The 13,403-nt window shown below is 45.0% G+C and overlaps 1 protein-coding gene across 5 annotated transcripts in view; it reads left to right on the top strand.

Annotated features, from left to right (window-relative positions):
- The window catches only part of TRPC1 (transient receptor potential cation channel subfamily C member 1), a 313,340-nt gene that overhangs the window by 35,345 nt on the left and 264,592 nt on the right, over window positions 1–13,403 (top strand). For all 5 annotated transcript variants that reach the window (XM_073674674.1, XM_073674675.1, XM_073674677.1 and 2 more), the window contains 2 exons: window positions 8,790–8,985; window positions 9,468–9,804. In XM_073674674.1, coding sequence (XP_073530775.1) covers window positions 8,790–8,985; window positions 9,468–9,804 — 533 coding nt within the window. The remainder of the gene's footprint in view (window positions 1–8,789; window positions 8,986–9,467; window positions 9,805–13,403) is intronic.

Raw genomic sequence — 13,403 nt, 5'->3', positions numbered from 1 at the left:
TCTTTCGTTCTGCCCGTCACAAAAGATTTACAACAGGATTTGTCCGCGTTCAGTTTGGCCTGCAGCAGCAGGTCTTTTCCAGGGGCACCACGAGGAGGAACGGACTCACCCCCATACACTGCTTAGTCATCTTCTGCTTATAATTTAGATATTATCTTTTGCTCTGATTTTTAGTCTTATGCTTAATGTTCTTCCGCTTTTTGTTCTGCAGCTTCTTGTATTTCTGATTCTTGGTTTTCTGTCTCTTGTTCTTCTGTATCTTGGTGCTTGTCTTCTCTTCTTTGTCCTCTTGGTCAACTTCTTCAGGGTCATCTTCTTGGTCTTCTTCAGGGTGGTCTTCAGGGTCGTCGTCTTCGGGGGTCCTCGTCTTCGGGGTCCTCGTCTTCTTCGGGTTGGTCTTCTGGGTCCTCGTCTTCGGGGTCCTCGTCTTCTTTGGGGTGGTCTTCAGGGTCCTCGTCTTCTTCGGGGTGGTCTTCAGGGTCCTCGTATTCTTCGGGGTGGTCTTCAGGGTCCTCGTCTTCAGGGTCGTTGTCTTCGGGGTCCTCTTCTTCTTAGGGTTGGTCTTCAGGGTCCTCGTCTTCAGGGTCCTCGTCAGGGAGATCCAGAGTGATTACCAAGAACCATTTCAAAAAGCTTGAACTTGGAAATGTAGCAGAAGGTACAAGAAAGCTGAGGAACTACCGAGAAACAGCTGACGGTACTGGAACCCGAATGGGTAGCAGAAGGTACAAGAGCCAATGGAACTGCCGAAGACCAGCTAACGGTAATGGAACTCGGTTACTAAGCAGGAGGTACCTGTGCCAGAAAGCACTACCAAGGACCAGCAGACGTTGGTGGAACTTGGATACCGAGAAGGAGGCACCTAATCCAAAGGCACTGCCGAGAACCAGCTGACGGTACTGGAACCCGGATGGGTAGCAGAAGGTACCCATGTAAAAAAAAGTTCAAGGCCGCGAGCCGGCCGCAGTTACCAAAACCCACAGTCCTACAGGGGGTGCTTGTCCTATTGGCACTATGGAACCAGCCTTCATTGCCTGATCCCGCAGCCCACATAGGAGTCACCTAAACTGCAGGCACCATAGAGTCGGCTAACCCGACCGCAACACGACAGGACAACGCATTGGAGGCAAAGTGATGTTGACACTACCCGGAAACAGCTGGCGTGCTGGAACCAGGCTGGGCAGGAGGGAGTACCCGTGCCAAAGTCACTGCCGAGAACCAGCTGACGGTACTGGAACCCGGATGGGTAGTAGAAGGTACAAGAGCAAATGGAACTACCGAGGACCAGCTGACGGTACTGGAACCCGGATGGGTAGCAGAAGGTACAAGAGCCAATGGAACTGCCGAAGACCAGCTGACGGTACTGGAACTCGGTTACTAAGCAGGAGGTACCTGTGCCAGAAAGCACTACCAAGGACCAGCAGACGTTGGTGGAACTTGGATACCGAGAAGGAGGCACCTAATCCAAAGGCACTGCCGAGAACCAGCTGACGGTACTGGAACCCGGATGGGTAGCAGAAGGTACCCATGTAAAAAAAAGTTCAAGGCCGCGAGCCGGCCGCAGTTACCAAAACCCACAGTCCTACAGGGGGTGCTTGTCCTATTGGCATTATGGAACCAGCCTTCATTGCCTGATCCCGCAGCCCACATAGGAGTCACCTAAACTGCAGGCACCATAGAGTCGGCTAACCCGACCGCAACACGACAGGACAACGCATTGGAGGCAAAGTGACGTTGACACTACCCGGAAACAGCTGGCGTGCTGGAACCAGGCTGGGCAGGAGGGAGTACCCGTGCCGAAGTCACTGCCGAGAACCAGCTGACGGTACTGGAACCCGGATGGGTAGTAGAAGGTACAAGAGCAAATGGAACTACCGAGGACCAGCTGACGGTACTGGAACCCGGATGGGTAGCAGAAGGTACAAGAGCCAATGGAACTGCCGAAGACCAGCTGACAGTACTGGAACTCGGTTACTAAGCAGGAGGTACCTGTGCCAGAAAGCACTACCAAGGACCAGCAGACGTTGGTGGAACTTGGATACCGAGAAGGAGGCACCTAATCCAAAGGCACTGCCGAGAACCAGCTGACGGTACTGGAACCCGGATGGGTAGTAGAAGGTACAAGAGCAAATGGAACTACCGAGAACCAGCTGGTGGTGCTGGAACCCAGGGTAAATACTAAAAACAGAGTGGAGCCAGAGGTGTAATTGGAGCAAGTTTTAAATCAGTAGTACAGTGGATGTGGACAAAGCAGGAGAATTTGCCGGACACACAGCAGGGGAACAGCTGACGTTACTGAACCCCAATAACACTGGAGCAAGCGTTGACTGTGCAGACGGCACTTCTGAGCAGCAACTAGCGGTATTGGAGCCCAGGGTAAATACTAAAAACAGAGGAGCCAGAGGTGTATTTGGAGGAGGTTTTAAATCAGTAGTACAGTGGATGTGGACAAAGCAGGAGAAATTGCCGTCCGCACAGCAGGGGAACAGCTGACGTTACCGAACCCCAATAACACGGCAGCAAGTGTTGACTGTGCAGACGGCACTTCCGAGCGCCAACTGGCGGTGTTGGAGCTCAGGGATAATACTGAAAACAGAGGAGCCAGAGGTGTATTTGGAGGAGGTTTTAAATCAGTAGTACAGTGGATGTGGACAGAGCAGGAGAAATTGCCGTCCGCACAGCATGGGAACAGCTGACATTACTGAACCCCAATAACACGGCAGCAAGTATTGACTGTGCAGACGGCACTTCCAAGCACCAACTGGCGGTGTTGGAGCTCAGGGATAATACTGAAAACAGAGGAGCCAGAAAATCTGTAGTAGTGAGAATGTGGACAGAGCAGGAGAAATTGCCGTCCACACAGCCGGGGAACAGCTGACGTTACTGAACCCCAATGACACGGCAGCAAGTGTTGACTGTGCAGACGGCACTTCCGAGCGCCAACTGGCGGTGTTGGAGCTCAGGGATTACAGTTCAGGTGGTAGAAACATGAACAGAACAGGAGACCTGGATACTTTTGCCAACAATTATTTATTCTGGAAGAGGACTGGCAAATTCATGAGAGATCCAGGCCTTGTTCATTTTGAGAAAAGTAAGCCGGTCAACATTATCGGAGGATAGTCGCATGCGACGGTCTGTTAGTACACCACCTGCGGCACTAAAGACGCGTTCCGATAATACACTAGCAGCAGGGCAAGCTAGCACCTCCAGTGCATACTGACTTAGCTCTGGCCATGTATCTAGCTTACAGACCCAAAACTTGAAGGGAGAAGAGCCGTCTGGGAGTACACTAAGAGGGCAAGACATGTAGTCTGTCACCATCTGACGGAAACGTTGCCTCCTGCTGACTGGAGCCGTCTGTGATGGTGTAGACATTTGTGGCGGCGGGGACACAAAACTTTGCCACATTTCGGCCATACTGGTCTTGCCTTGTGCTGAGGCGCTGCTTCTGCTCCCTCTTTGTGCAGAGCTTCCTCCACTGCCTCGACGCACTGAGCTGCTTTGTAAAGCACTAGCAGCACTGCTCTCGGTTGGAATGGAGAACATGATGGAATGCACCAGTGCGTCTTGGTACTCCCGCATTTTACGCTCACGGTTCAACAGTGTTATGAGGCTTTGTAAGTTGTCCCGGTAGCGAGGATCTAGGAGGGTGGACACCCAATAATCAGCCGTGTTGAGAATGTGGGCGATGAGGCGGTCGTTTCTCAGGCACTGCAGCATGAAATCAACCATGTGCTGCAGACTGCCAACTGGCCAAGAAACGCTGTCCCCTGCTTGAGGCGTGATCTCTACCTGCTCTGCATCACCCCACCCTCGCTCTAGATACTGACTACTAGAGCATTGTGTACCTCCCTCCTCTGGACAGATGTCTTCCTCATCCATTGACTCCTCCTCATCCTCCTCACAAAGTGTCCCCTGCCTAGGCCTTTGTGAGGAACCACGTTGCACAGACTGTAGAGAAGCAGATGGCATTTGTGACTCCTCATCCTCCACCTCTTCCAAAACCTCGTCCCTTAGTGCTTGCAGTGTTTTTTCAAGCAGGCAGATAAGGGGGATAGTCATGCTGACTAGTGCATCATCTGCACTCGCCATCCGCGTGGAATAATCGAAGGCACGCAAAACGTGGCAAATGTCCTTCATAGAGGCCCACTCAGTGGTGGTGAAGTGTGAACGGCGCGCACTGTGACTTCTTTGCGCCTGCTGCAGCTGGTACTCCATTACTGCTGCCTGCTGCTCACACAACCTCTCCAACATATGTAACGTTGAATTCCACCTGGTGGGTAGGTCACATATGATGCGATGTTCCGGAAGACGTAATCGGCGCTGCAGAGCTGCAATGCGTGATCTTGCATTGCTGGAACGCCGCAAGTGAGACCACTCTATGCGGACCTTGTGAAGCAGTGCATCAAGATCCGGATAGTCCCTAAAAAAACTCTGCACGACCAAGTTGAGCACATGTGCCAGACATGGGATGTGAGTGAGGTTGCCTAGGCCCAGAGCTGCCACCAGATTTCGGCCATTGTCACACACTACCATGCCTGGCTGGAGATTCGCTGGCACAAACCACACGTCGCTCTGCTGCTTGATGGCATTCCAGAGCTCCTGCGCTGTGTGGCTTCGATTCCCCAAAGAAATTAATTTTAATACGGCCTGTTGACGTTTGGCCACGGCTGTGCTCATATTGGTCACCATAACAGGTAACCGTTCACGGGTCGATGTGGAGGTAGACCGTGACGGCTCCTGCAGCGCTGATTCAGAGGAACTGGAGTATGAGGAGGAGTCAATGTGTACAGACTGGATTCCTGCAATCCTTGGAGTTGGCAGAACACGTACAGCGCCAATCTCAAGATCTGTACCCGGCTCCACAACATTTACCCAATGGGCAGTGAGGGAAAGGTATCGTCCCTGTCCATGCTTACTGGTCCACGCATCGGTGGTCAGGTGGACCTTGCTACTGACGGCGTTTTGTAGCGCATGTTTAATTTTTCCCTCCACATGATGTTGCAGGGCAGGGACGGCTTGCCTGCTGAAATAAAATCGGCTGGGCACGTTGTATTGTGGGACTGCCAATGCCATAAAGTTACGGAATGTGTCAGTCTCCACCAGCCTGAATGATAGCATTTCAAGGGCCAGTAGTTTAGCAATGCCAGCATTCAGAGCCTGTGCTCGGGGGTGGTTTGCCGAGTATGGGCGCCTTTTCTCCCATGCCTGTGCTAACGATGGCTGTAGACTGGCCTGGGAGTGTGAGGATGACTGGGAAAGTGGTGCTGTGGGTGGAATTACACTGTGTCTCTGTACAACAGTGCCAGAGATTCTTCCATGGCGATCCTGTGAGGAAGCCGAACCAGCTGTGTGTGAGCTGGAGGAAGAGGCTACAACACGAGCTGAAGAGGTGGTAGGTGGCGCTGTAGGTTGGCCTAGGTCTTCAGTGTGTTTTTGTAACTCCACCACGTGCTTGGTCCGCACATGTTTCCACATATTTGTGGTATTGAGGTTGCTGACACTTTTCCCTCTTTTCACCTTCTGATTACACAGCTTGCATTTGACAAAGCAAATGTCATCTGCAACTGTGTCAAAAAAGGACCAGGCACTGCAAGTCTTGGGAGCGCCCGCTTTGGATTTTGGAAGAACCATGCTCCTAATGGGTGCCGAAGTGGAGGCTACAGGCAACCAAGTCTGCCCCCTCCCTCTCCCTCCTTTTTGGGCTGTTCGGGGAATCTCTTCCTCAGAGCTGCTCCCACCACCTTCCTGTCCCTCACGCCATGATGGGTCAAGGACCTCATCATCTACACCACCCTCTTCAAACAACTGCTTCTCCTGGGTAGTCTCGACAGCACAGTACGCACCAGAAAGTGGCACCTGAGTCTCATCATCAGATGCGTACTGAGGTGTGCTGCTGACCATAGGCACTGGCCCACCCGCCTCTTCAGATTCAGAGAGACAAAACGGTTGCGTATCACTGCATACTACCTCTTCTTCAAATTGTCGAATTCTGCTTGGCTGGCCCCCTCTTTCCAAGCCAAGAGATTCAGAGAACAGAAGTAGAGATGGCTCCTGTCCAGGGCTCTCTGACTGCCTGGGCAATTTGGCAGGTGGTGAAGAGACAGATGGGTGCTCTTCAGTGCTGAGGACCTGAGAGGATCTGGAACTAATTGAAGTCGATGCGTTAGCTGCCATCCATCCGACAACGGCTTCAATTTGGTCCTCCCGCAGCAGTGGGGTACGGCTAGCTCCTACAAAGCTGCGCATAAAGGACTGTTCCCTGGTAAAACTGGGGGATGCTGAGTCACTGGTGCCCGCAGCAGGCACAGAATCCCCACGTCCTCTCCCTGCAGGCACAGAATCCTCACGTCCTCTCCCTGCAGAAACTCCACGCCCACGCCCACGACCACATGCCTTACTCCCTGCCTTCTTCATCTTGGTAGACTGATAAAGATAGGCAGAAAAGTACTAAGGGCTTAGTGTGCTTATTCCTGAACAGCTGCTAACAGGTATAAGAAACACTAATTTTATAAAGTGTGGACTAGACTTTAATATGAGCTAATGTGGCCTACACAACTGTAAAGTGGAGTGTTTGGTGAACTTTATTTAGGTTTTTTTTGTCACAAAAAGACACTGGATGTGCCTAAAGATGTAATAACGATAGTATCACAAACTTTTTGTAGCTATTACAATGTAGGAAGGTAACCTACAATGCAATAGATGAGGCTGCAAAAAATAGGCTAATACTAATCTGGCTGGGGCTGCAGGGCCCAATGCTGCAGAAAGGCTCCTCTAACTACTCCTATATAGTGTGTTTGGAACCAATTTAGCTGAATACGGATGGAACCACCACACTAATAGGAGAAATCAGGAAAAATTATGAATTGGCAAAAAAGGACAATGTATGAGGCAGTGACACACACTGAGTGCACTACAACCAGACGTGGTTGAAGCACACACTACAGGGTGAGCTGCACTCACACACACAGACCTTGCAGAAAGCGGTGAACAGCACAGAGAACTGTGCACTAGCGCTGCAAGGCACAGCGATTTATAAAGTAGCTTGGGTAAAGCAGAATAGACCAAATAGGTAGCGAAAACTGTCCCTCAGAACAACAGCATCCTATCCCTAACTGAATTCACAGCAGAGTGAGCTCAAAATGGCGGCGGCGGCTTTTATAGTGCATCATGACATAATTTCAGCAGCCAATCACAGCCATGCCATTAGTTAAGATGCCTACATGCCTAACAGGATGTGCCCACACTTCTTAGGATCCTCATTGGCTGAATAAAATGAAAATGGCTCATTGCATTATGGGAACTTCCGATTCCGGTATACGATATTGCAAAAGTATCGGAATTAAGTATCGGAATTCCGATACCTCGAATATCGGCCGATACCCGATATTTCAGTATCGGAATGCTCAACACTACTTATGTCACCATTTTCCTATTTTCCGAGACACTTTCAATTTTCAGGACATAGTGCTGTGTGAGGGCTTATTTGTTGTGCCCTGAGTTGATGTTTTTACGGATACCATTTTGGGGTATATACAATGATTTGATCACATCTTATTGCATTTTATTGTAATGCTGCGGTGGCCAAAAAAACGTAAATCGGGCAGTTGGTTCTTTTTTCGATTATGGTGTTTACCGATCCGATTAATTTACTTTGCATTTTGATAGATTGGACTTTTATGAACGCAGCAGTACCAAGTATGTGCATTTTTTCTATTGTTTTATTTTTAATGGGGCAAAAGGGGGTTGATTTGAACTTTTGTGTTTTTTTTTTTTATATTTTTTAGAACTTTATTTTCAAAACCTTTTACTGTATTTAATAGTATCTTATGGGACTTGAAGCTGTGATCATCTGATTGCATGTGCTATGCATAGCAGTGCATTAGCATTGCTATGTATAGTGAAAATCACAATCTCTTATGAGACATGCTGGCTTTCACAAGAGAATCATCATGACAAGCACAGAGGTCTTCAGCAGACCACCGGCTGTCATGGCAACCGATCGACTTCCCGCAATCTTGTCATGGGCGCACCGATGGATTATGGAATGTCGCACCCCCCTGCCAATCAGAGATTGACATTTAACAGGATAACAGCCTCGAGAGCTCAGCCCACGGCTGTTAGAGGCACATGATGGTGATTAAATCAGCCATCATCTGCTGGGAAAGATTTGGCTCGGTGTGCAACAAAGTCAGAGACACAACATATGATGTAAATGTACGTCACATATTGTGAAGGGGTTAATGTATATAAAATAATCGTACTAATATTCTAATATTGTGTTTCACTATGTCACATTTTAGAGATCTTTATATCTGAACTCAAGTAACGGGCCTAAAAATCAGAATTTTCTTTCACCTGAAAAAGCAGATTCTGGAAAAGGAAGAGTTCTTACAAGAACACAAACAAAACTTGGAAACTTGACCTAACAAACCAATCATGTTCTTACTTATCAAAGCCATGATAAAAGAGCTTAAAATTAAATTCTCTTGTACATAATTTATTTCTTTTTAGGTTTTATTGAATAATTACTGATTTTAGCGTTTATTTTTGTGTGGATCGTTTGTGACATTACTGCAATGGATTTTTGCTGCATAATTTGCATGCTTGAAAACTATTTTCCATCTTAAAAAATATTTAAATTAAAAATCTAAAAATTGAAAATAATTATGGCAGCACCTGGAAGCACGGCAAAAGCACTGGATGTGAATAGGCCAAGGTTCAGACACTTGATTAACTGTATCCTAGAGTACACACATTCATTTAACACAAAACTCTGAATCCTTCAGGAATGATTATGAAGAGCTTGCTCAGAAGTGTAAGACGTTTGCAAAAGACTTATTGGCTCAGGCCAGGAATTCTAGGGAGCTGGAAGTCATCTTAAACCATCAGTCCAGTGATGAACCTGTGGACAAGAGAGGACTTCTTGAAGAGAGGATGAACCTAAGCCGTTTAAAACTTGCAATCAAGTACAACCAAAAAGAGGTAAGTAATGTAACCCTAAGACGTAAATGCAATAAGGAAATATCACCAAAATTCACAATTTTAAACGGTCTATCCCCACTGCCACTGCTGCGTACTGTATATTGAGGGATTACACGAGCAAATGCTCTGGGCAACTGCACCAAATGTGTGGCATCTGTTGAGCTATACCTTTTGTTTTACTGGAAGATCTAAGACCGCAGTGTTTTCCTAAGGAGCATGTCCACCTTCAAAAATGCTAACCATGCAGTATACATTCTTCTACTCTAGTCGTCTAATCCTAAGGAAGTAGGAAGGAAGCATAAACTTCATTTACTTTCAGCCAGCTTCATAGGGAGAAATCTAGCAAACTCACTTCTTGATAGAAGAGGTCACCTAAAATAATTGTCCAGTTAGTGAGTTATGAGTATATGCCATTTATACAACACAAAAAAAATGTCATGCATGAATCTAATTTATTGATAGCACATTTTCCTTTATTTCAGTTTGTATCACAATCCAACTGCCAACAGTTTCTCAACACAGTCTGGTTTGGACAAATGGCGGGCTACAGAAGAAAACATACCTGCATGAAGATACTGATAGTGCTAACTGTGGGGCTCTGCTGGCCAATCCTGTCTCTGTGCTATCTGCTAGCCCCCAAAACACAAGTTGGACGCATTATCCACACACCTTTCATGAAATTCATCATACATGGAGCCTCCTACTTTACATTCCTACTACTACTTAACTTATACTCCTTAGTCTACAATGAAGATATAAAGAACACTATGGGGCCAGCCTTGAAGAGAATAGACTACCTGCTCATTATGTGGCTCATAGGTAATCTATGTGCATGTTTTATCCTGAGATTAATGTAGGATTATACCGTTTCATTTCTATTAGTTGTATTCTTTTATACCTCAGAAATTGCATTATTTTATGAAATATTGCTCTTAGACCGAATGAGGCTGGTATACTTACTTTGAAAAATCAATGTTGGAATAAATGTATAATCCAAATTTAACGAGCCCTACTTATAAACTGCTTATTTTTATATAACTCTCAAAAAGGATGCTGACATATTTTTGAAGTAAGTAACCCAGCCTCATCAGGTCTATGAGATGTTTAAAAATATATGCAGTTTGTATTGTGACATTTGGTGACAGATCTGCTTTGATGAAATTCAAGGTATTTACTGTTTTAATCAAATATCATAGTAGATGTCTGGCTGTATTACAAGGATTCACTCATTTGTTTACCTGTCGATAATAGTACTGAATGGAGCACTCCCAAACGCTAATATTCTGCAGATCTGCACCAGAACTGTGTCCTTTTGTAATACGGTTGACAGCTTAAAGTGTCAATCCAGTGGTTTTTTCACTGTCTGTTAGAAATCATTAATGTACACCGTGTGCACAATTATTAGGCAATTTTTATTTTTGCCAATTAGTTTTATTATTTAACAACAACAGTGCTGTCGGTCAACCCAAAAGGGGAATAAACCTAAAAGCCGAATATTTAAGAAAGTAAAATTGAGGTTTTGTCTTAGGAGAATATCTGTGTGCGCAGAATTATTATGCAACTACTTGAAAAACATCAATTTTCCCATTCCAATTGTTTATTTTCATCTATTAACCCCTTTAGCCCCAAGCCTGTTTTCACATTCATGACCAGGCCAAATTTTACAATTCTGACCAGTGTCAATTTATGTGGTAATAACTCTAGAATGCTTTAATATATCCCAGTGATTCTGAGAATGTTTTACGTGACATGTTGTACTCCATGATAGTGGTAAATTTTGGTCGATGTGATTTGCGTTTATTTGTGAAAATATCAAAAATTTTACAAAAAATGTGAAAATTTCACAATTTTCAAACTTTCAATTTTTATGCCCTTAAACCAAATAGTTATACCACACAAAATAGATAATAAATAACATTTACCACATGTCTATTTTACATCAGCATAATTTATGACCGATACAACTACTGTTTGGGCGCACGGCAGGGCTCGGCAGGTAAGAAGCACCATTTGACTTTTGGAGTGAAAAATTGGCTGGAGTAGATAACGGACACCATGTTGCGTTTCCACAGTCCCTGATGTGTCTAAACAGTGGAAGGCCCCCCAGTCCTCCAGACTCTGGGACCTTGATTTCCAAATGAAAATTGGAACTCTGGGACCTTGTGGAGTGTGTCAATGACTGCCTTCTGGACAACTGTCAAGTCAGCAGTCTTCCCCATGATTGTGGAGCCTACAGAAACAGACTAAGGGACCTTTTTAAACCTTTTTTCTTCTGAAGCCGGCATCTGACTTCAACGTGCAAGCGATGGGTGCACATGACATCACTGCCATTCACCCCCAGTCACATGCACGCCAATGTCAGCCACTGGCTTCTGATGGGCCGGTAGTGTGTGTTGCAGTATACAGACCTGGCAGGCCTCTGTGCCACAAACACTTTAGCTGAATGTGCGTTCATGGATGTTGGCGGGACCCTTACCTGCACAGGCTTGATTGTTACGCCCCTGGGTGTAGTGACAATTTTGACTCCATGGGTGTTTTCCAGAAACAAGTAGCAGTGGATGTCGCCGAGTGAAATATTGCAAATCTGCCTTGTAGTGACTGTACATCGTAGTGCCCATACATTATAGTGCCCACACATTATGCCAAGTTCGTGCTTCTGGAGACATGCACCCGAAAATTAAACAGGCTCATATCGCTACAGAAATGCCAAACATATGGATGCTAAATGTGGTTTAGGCACAGTGGGGCATTTGGATTTTGGAGCGCAGAATTTGCTGGATTTCTTTTGGGGTTGAGGAGCCATAGCGCTTTTCCAGAGCCTTTGTACTACCAGAAACGTGGAAGCACACTATATTTCCATATTTCCATTGACAGATGACGGACCAGAGTGGGGACTTGCTTTTCTTGTGGATTGATTTGAAGCTTTTACTGGGAACATTTTACATTACATTTTGGATCACATTTATCCTGTGCTCTATGCAGAGCACTTACATGCTTTTATCTAAATCTACAAATGACAGGATTCAGATGAAACCTGCGAGGGATCCATTTACTATAATAAGGCAGCAAAATTACTGTGGACTGCATTTGGCCTCTGTTCAGCGGTATCTTTTCAGAAGTGCACAAAACTATGGCCGACTGCACTATTATGCACACTTAAAAAGACAGACACCGCCGTATCATAGGCCAGACAGCGTGCACAGTGTCCCCATCTGCCTCATTACAGGAAATCTTCCGCCAGGGTTCCGTCTGAATCACGTATTTCAGAGATTTACATGGAAACTCGGTGTAAGCGCTCAGCGTAGAGTATTACCGCCATCTTTGTGAGGCAGAATGAACAAATAAATAGCTGGTCAAGAATTGGTTTTATTTTTTTTTTACGCCGTTCCTCATGTGGTTTAAGTAATAAGTCAGTTTTAATCTTCTTGTCAGTATGTTTACAGCAATATCAGATTTATATAGTTTTTTATGTTTGACTGCTATCACACACCAAAAAAACTTGTTTTTTTTTGCTAATCAAAGTTTTTGCATCGTCATATTTTAAGATCTATAATTTTTCTATATTTTGGCCAGCAAAGTCATGTGAGGGCTTGTTTTTTGAAGGAAGAGTTGACGTTTTTATTGGTACTATTTCGGGCACATTTTATGATCTCTTTCTGTTCTGATTTTTGGGAGGCAGAATGAACAAAAACTAGCAATTCAGGAATTGTTTTTTGTTTTTGTTTTTTAATGTCGTTCACCGTGTGGTAAAAGAAATAAGGCAGCTTTATTCTTCGGGTCAGCACATTTACAGTGAAACCCCATTTATATATTTTTTTTTTAGTGTTTTGGCGCTACATTATGAGAGCTATAGCTTTTTTATTTCTCCACTAATGGATCTGTGTGGCAGCTTGTTTTTTGCGAGACAAAATGACATTTTCATTTATACCAATTTTATTTACATTTGTCTTTTTGATCGCGTTTTATTCCACTTTTTATTTGGAAGCATGATAAAAATGCATAGTTTTTTGCCATGTTTTTTATGGTGTTCACTGAAGGGGTTAACAAGTGTGACAGTTTTATAAGTCGGGTCATTCCGGATGCGGTGATACTAAATAGATGTACTTTTTTGTGTGTGTTTACATAAATATACGTATATATTGCCATAATTTTTTTTCATTTTTTTTTTATTTTGTGATTTTTAAAAAAATATTTTTATAATTTTTTAAAAACTTTTTTTCAATTTATTACTTTGTACCTTTTAGTCTTTTTTTAGTCTTTTTTTTTTGCTCTGATCTCTGGTATAATGCATTGAAATGCACCAGCACTGAGCTGGTGCATTGCAATGCTGGTGCAGAATTTTCAGTGACCCGCCCCCTTTTTTAAATTTCAGTGGCGTGCTCAGCGCCAGCAGAATTTAATTCCACAGTTGGGCTTCT

Source organism: Phyllobates terribilis, unplaced genomic scaffold (assembly GCF_046119375.1).
Source record: "Phyllobates terribilis strain yellow unplaced genomic scaffold, ASM4611937v1 Scaffold_3__8_contigs__length_932513732, whole genome shotgun sequence".
Lineage (NCBI taxonomy): Eukaryota > Metazoa > Chordata > Amphibia > Anura > Dendrobatidae > Phyllobates > Phyllobates terribilis.
The sequence above is the reverse complement of the archived record's forward strand: the minus strand, read 5'-3'. Positions and strand labels throughout refer to the sequence as shown.